This window comes from Petaurus breviceps, unplaced genomic scaffold (genome assembly GCF_028583685.1).
Source record: "Petaurus breviceps papuanus isolate PSGF00001 unplaced genomic scaffold, PetGlider_PUasm1.0 99, whole genome shotgun sequence".
Classification (NCBI taxonomy): domain Eukaryota; kingdom Metazoa; phylum Chordata; class Mammalia; order Diprotodontia; family Petauridae; genus Petaurus; species Petaurus breviceps.
The window spans coordinates 1,121,528-1,127,527 of record NW_027187465.1 but is presented as its reverse complement, the minus strand read 5'-3'; the positions used below and the strand labels follow the sequence as shown (position 1 = coordinate 1,127,527).

General features: G+C 56.6%; 1 protein-coding gene across 2 annotated transcripts in view; it reads right to left on the bottom strand.

Annotated features, from left to right (window-relative positions):
* The window catches only part of MORC2 (MORC family CW-type zinc finger 2), a 49,262-nt gene that overhangs the window by 5,194 nt on the left and 38,068 nt on the right, over positions 1–6,000 (bottom strand). For both annotated transcript variants that reach the window (XM_069081642.1, XM_069081643.1), the window contains 8 exons: positions 5,563–5,703; positions 5,320–5,474; positions 5,099–5,227; positions 3,937–4,042; positions 3,664–3,796; positions 2,657–2,731; positions 2,124–2,516; positions 1,116–1,259 (listed from right to left, as the gene is read on the bottom strand). In XM_069081642.1, the coding sequence (XP_068937743.1) occupies positions 1,116–1,259; positions 2,124–2,516; positions 2,657–2,731; positions 3,664–3,796; positions 3,937–4,042; positions 5,099–5,227; positions 5,320–5,474; positions 5,563–5,703 (1,276 nt within the window). The remainder of the gene's footprint in view (positions 1–1,115; positions 1,260–2,123; positions 2,517–2,656; positions 2,732–3,663; positions 3,797–3,936; positions 4,043–5,098; positions 5,228–5,319; positions 5,475–5,562; positions 5,704–6,000) is intronic.

Below are 6,000 nucleotides of genomic sequence, written 5' to 3'. Positions count from 1 at the left end.
GGCCGGGCCTGACAACCGCCGAGTCTGCGGAGCTCCCAGGGCTTTGGGAGCACCAAGGCAGCAGCCATGTGGGGGGAGCTGTGGCACCAACACCGCTCTCTTCCTGCCGAGGTCCTCGGGGTGTGGGTTACGCCCTCCTCCGGGACTCACACTCCCACCCTCATTCCCTCAGGCCATTCAGTGGCCAAGTCTCACTGGGCCTACTGCCCACATTCCACGTGGCCCCTTCTCTCCAAGCACATCTGCCCGGCCTAAGATTAGGAACCCATCCCCTCTTCGACCATTGCTCAGGAGCCTCCCTGGCCTAGCACCTGGCGCTCCTCACCACCTGGCTCCACCTGATCGCCCCGCCTCTCCTCTCCAAACTGGGTTTCCCCCATCCCCTTAAGGGATCCATTAGGGCTCTCCCCTACCTCCAATGGAACCCTTCTTGGCCTACATGGTGCATCCCATGCACCTGGGACGGAGGGAGACATGCTTGATAGATGCCGGACACACTGGCCTGCCCACTACATCCGGTGTGCTTCCACTTACATATTACGGAAGTGAAGCCAGGCAGGCACTGGGCCGGTGGTGGCTGTCCCTTGGGCAATGTGCCACAGGCCTTGACTAGGTGAGCACCATCCCCATCCTGGCCCAGGGTCCTGGCTGTGGAGCTCAAGGACCTAGGACAGCCCCAATCCTTCAAAGCCACAGGACCTCCAGATTATCTAGCTAGGTGACACAGTGAATAGAGCACCAGCCCTGGAGTCGGGAGGACCTAAGTTCAAATCTGGCCTCAGATACTTAACACTTACTAGCCGTGTGACCTTGGGCAAGTCACTGTTGCCCTGCTCTCTCCCTCCAAAAACAGAAACAAAAATCACCTCCCACCCCCCAAAAAAAGAATTCTCTCCCAAACTATTCTGTCCATACACTGTAAAGACCCAGGGGCTATCTTCCTTGGTACAGTAGACATCAGAGGCTTAACTGCTGCTTGCTGGATTGCAATCTGTGCCTGGGGAGGGGATACCTGCACACCTGGAGTACCAGAGCCCGCCCTGAGGGGTCAGTGGCTGTCCACGGGTGCTTTGGGCTTAGTCTCCTGCTAGGAGTGGGGGCGGGGGGGGACTCACCTCTACAACAACTTCACTGGAATCCTTCTTCTCATCTTTCACTACAAGCACTTTGCCCCGCTTGGGCTTCTCCTTCCTCCTGTCCACATCGTCCTCGGCCTCGTCCTCCATCAGAGGAAAGCTCCTCTTCCGGGCACTGACGATCTGGAGAGAGAAGGAACAGAGGTCAACAATGGGGCTGGGAGAGAGGCACGACTCATGCTTGAGGGGGCTGCCCCGCTGACAGGGACTGCCTTGGCTCCTGCAAGGTGCTCTGCCCCAAATCCCCGCCCCTGAAAAGAGGGAGCCTCAGGTCAGAGATCATTCCTGAAGGGCGTCCTCCAGGGAGCTGCTCAGAGAAAACTCCGCAAGCTGGGCCTCAGCTGGAAGTCATGGGAGAGGCAGGAGGTGGGAGCCTTCTAAATGACGAGGAGCCAGGAGTCTAAGCAGACCTCTGTCTCCATTTGGGCAGAGCCATGCTTTCACTCCCAGGTCTCTCCCTAGGCCCAGTGGCACTTGGTCCTTTTCCTCCTCTGGGCTTCCACTGCATACTCCGGGCAGCTCTGACTGGACAGAGGGAAGGGAGCCCCAGCCTGGCCCAGCCCTGCTCCTGCTCTGCCCACGTGTCCCAGAAAGGGACCTCTTCCTTCCATATCTACATGAGTGATCCCTTCTTTTCGCCTGAAGGGGTGGGCAGAGCAGGACAGTCCTGGGCCCGTTCTCTGCTGACCTGCCTCCCCCTTCTCTGACACGTCTCTCCTCAGGGGTGAGGGTCAAAGGGCCCTGGGCAGGTCTAGGTGTCTGTGTACCTACGGGGAGGACACTACTCTACTAAGTGCAGCTACTTGAGAGACAGACCCAGGTGCTGGCTGAGTCAGAGGCAATGGGTGAAGCTTGGGCCATCTCTGGGTGACACATACACCCTTTTACCTTACCCGGAAGGTGGCCCAGAGTCTGGAGGGAGCAGGGCTCAGAGCCCTGCAGATGCTGGGGAGAACAAGGCTGCTGTGGGTGGGTTGTGAGCATCACCTGAGGTTTACTGGGCGGGTCTGGCTTCTTGAGCACTGGGGTCTTCACCGGTTTGGGGATGGGCACGTCACTGGGGGGCCTGGAATTCAGCACAAGCGATGTGGGGGACCTCACCACAGAGACCACTCTGTGAGCCGGTTTGACAATGGTGCTGCTGGACTTCCGGGGAGCCAGAGCTGGGTGGGCCATCCTGGATGTGCTGGCTTCCTCCTGGGCTGGCAAGTGGGGCGGTCTCGGGGAGATGGACAGAGGGCCTCTTCTGGCTGGGAAGACTGGTCTGGGAATTGGTGGGGGTGGGGGAGGTGGAGGCGGGGGTCGGCTTGGAGCATTCTTAATCACAGCTGGCAGTGGGGGGGACCTAGGGCGTGGAAGCCGACGGATGGTGTGGGGCTCCTGGAAGAGATGGGAGAGGATGAGAACAGTCACCCCAGAAGGTCTGGGAAGCAAAGGCCATCAGACCTGTCAATCTGGTCTCCTCTCCATGAGGGTACAGGGAGAAGTCTCTGAGCTTGGGGGGCCTTGGCCACATTTACCTCCATGGCAGGCCTGCCACTCACTTCCAGGGGTAACTTCTTCAGGTCAGCTTGGGATCGGATTGGGATCGTTTTCTGCAGGGAGGACAATTAGACAAGTTGGCCTGTGTCTCTCGACCCAATTAAACAGCAGCTTATCCCTGTTCCCCCAACTTGCCTGAGCCCCACCCAGAGGTCCCTGTCCTCAAGGAGCCCAGACAAGGGAGAAAAGGCCAGAAGGCCTGAGGGCCAGGAGGTTTACCTGACATCAGGGGAGACATCTAGAGAGGAGGAAAGTGTACCTCGGGGAGGCAGAGGGATTGAGGCCTCGAGTTAGAGATAGAAGGGGAGAGAGGATGAAGGGGGAATGATGACCCATTCAAATTCCGACAAGTCAGGGTACTGTGCCCAAGGTTATAGGCTGGTAATGGGAGGGATTGGATTCAGATCCAGATCAGGATCATTCACAGTACTGCCCCCCTCCCCACCACCCATTCATTCATTCAGGCAGCCTGTAGAACCAAGTCTGTGTTGCCAGGCTCTCTGCCCGGCAGCTCCTGCCCTTGGTGGGCTGAGGGTCTACCTGGGGGATGCTTTATCGGCACATGGTAATTGGAGGAGGGAGAGAACCCCAGTGGGGTGGGAGCCAGGGAGGGTTTCTACCTACTAGAATTCTATGCAGTAGAGGGAAGGGGCGCATTCCAGGCAGAAGGGGGAGGGCTGACCTTGGAACGGTGAGGTGGGCAGTGTGCCCAGAACAAGGCACGTGGGAAAGGGAATTCCAAGAAGAGAGAGCAACAGAGCTGAGAAAGACCCCGGCCCAGCCAGGAACGCTAAGGGGCTGAACCTGGACACATCAGGGAACCCAGCACAGGGCCCCAGGCTGGAATCCTGCCTCTGGGGCACGTCTGTCCACGTGTCTAGGGCCCCATGGTAACAGGCAGGGATCAGGTCAGGCCCTATCGTGCTGGTTCCTAGCAGTTGTCTGGCCTGTGCTCTGAGGGGCCAAGGACCTGGGACCCACCCACCTGAAGGGCTTCCAGTCTCTCCTGCTGCTGCCGGATCTTCTCCGTCAGCTGCTTCTGCTTCTCCTCTTGGGTCTTCGAGTCCTTCTTCAGGGTGCCCAGGGGAACCTTCTGCTTCTGCTCAGATGCACTGCAGCTGTGTCCCAGACAAACAGGTGATGAGGACCCACCTCAGAAGTCTTCCTTGTGCCTTCCTCTCTCCCACAGCACACAGCCGGAGTCTACTTTGTGAACGTGCAGGTCTGCTCGGGGCCCTGGTGCCCAACTGGCCCTCACCTGTCCTGCTCAGCATCAGGATTCATTGTGCACACCCATGTGTCCGGATAGTCCCTCTCCACGGAGCTCAGCTGGAAGGGCAGCGTCCGCCACTTCAGACACAGATCTGCCCAACAGCACAGATGGCGGTAGTTAGCAACACCCGCCCATGACACTCAGCTACCAAGCTCCCAGGTGTGCCAACAACCATCCCCTGTCCTCTCCTAGGTCTGAGCTAGGTCTCTCCTGGGTTCTTTCTAACTAGTCCGAGTTCTGGTCTCTGTTCTCAGCATCTGTCTGAAGCAGGAATTCCACATGTAACAACCCCTCCCCCCTCACATCCACATTATACACTTCAAACCTCTCTGAGGGTTTTCCAAAGGACTTTCTTGATAACTATTCTATAAGCAAATATTATTTCCATTTTACAGATGAAGAAATTGAGGCCTGGCAAGAAAAGTGACTTGCTCATTTTCTAAATAAGACTCAAACACAAGTCATCTAATGCCAAAACCAATGTTCTTCCTCCTAAAATGGCTGTCTAAAAACCTCCAGGGATGGAGAGCTCCTTCCCCAGCGGGGCAGCCTGCTCTGCCTAGGATAACTCCAATTGCTGGGAAGTTCTATGTTCTGGTGGGCTATAATCTGCTTGTTTCCTAGGCCTCACAGGCTGAGAGGACAGGTCTGCCAGAGGGTCTCCAAGCAGGAAGCAAAGATGGCTCCCTCCCCGCTCTGTTCTGGACAGACTGAATCACTTCTGGATATTAGTCTGAGCACAGGCCAGCTCCAAACCATCCCACAGGTGGGAGGGGAGGAAGCAGGAAATTACACCCACCTTGGTCTACCCTTGAATGATCTCTGGGCTGAGCCATCATTGACATTTATATCCTAAGGATCTCATGGGGTATCTGAGGTGAAAAGATCAGAGGGAAAAGCCGAGGCCTCTGGGAGAGTTCTCCCAATCTTGGCCCTGGGGAAGGGAGAGGATGCGGCAAAACCTGTCAGCCAGGTACTTTGTTAGCTGGTTTTGTCCAACTGTTAAAGGGAGAGGGCTCATGGTGAGGTGGGGGTGTGGGGTATATCTGGAAATAACTGATATAAAAATAATTCTTAAATCTTAACTGACACCAAAGCCTTGGCTCCTTCCACTGACCTACAGCTGAGCACATGGGCACGTACTCACCGCACTGGATCGTGGTGGGAATCTCCATGGCCCTCCTCCGTCTGTAGCGCAGCTCAGTGGACGGGGGCTGGCTCCAGTTGGCCGAGAGGTAGCCAAACTCATCCCAGAACTTGATGATTCCCCGCTGGGCTGCAAAGAAAACCATTCAGAGTGCTGCTGTCAGTGGCAGGGAAGGGACCTGGCAGAGGCCCCTGCACCACTCCTCCCTGCTGCCTCCTTACCGATGGCCACGTCTTTCCAGTACTGGGCCAGGTGCTCGCCCATAGCTTTCAGCAGATGCCGGTACTCCTTGGCATCTGCAAAGTCCTGCTTGTTGTGGGTGGGCTCCAGGACCAGATAGGGCACGTCCACCACTCCAACGACCCCCCCGCAGGCCCTGGAAGAGAAAGGAAGGTACCCATCATTCACAGACCCTTCGGTCCCCATGACAGGCTGCCTCCTGCTGGCTCCTGGAAGATACTCACATGCCTCCCTCGAGCTGCGGGCCCACCTTCTCATACATCTTAATCAGGCGGCTACAATTGTATATGAACATGCCATCCAGATCCCGCTGCTCGATGTTCACCCCAAAGACAAAGTTCAGTTCCTTAGGTTCTTTAAGGGCCCTGGAGGGAGAAGAGGGAATTGATGAAAGCAGGCAGATGGCCTTATCCTGGGGCTGTTTTAGAAAACCAGAAGGTACATTTCTGAGGGACAGCAAAGGCTCAGGGATTCCAGGCACACGTTCTAGATGTGTCTCGATGTCTCCCAATGGCCATGATGGAAGGCCGTACTCAGGACTATTCAGACCAGACCCAAGGGGCCTAGACAATGTGTGGGTGTATGTAGTCAAGCCAGCAGCACTCTGTGCTGGAGATACAAGCTCAGGAACGAAAACCACTCCCCGGCCCTTACAGAGCGCA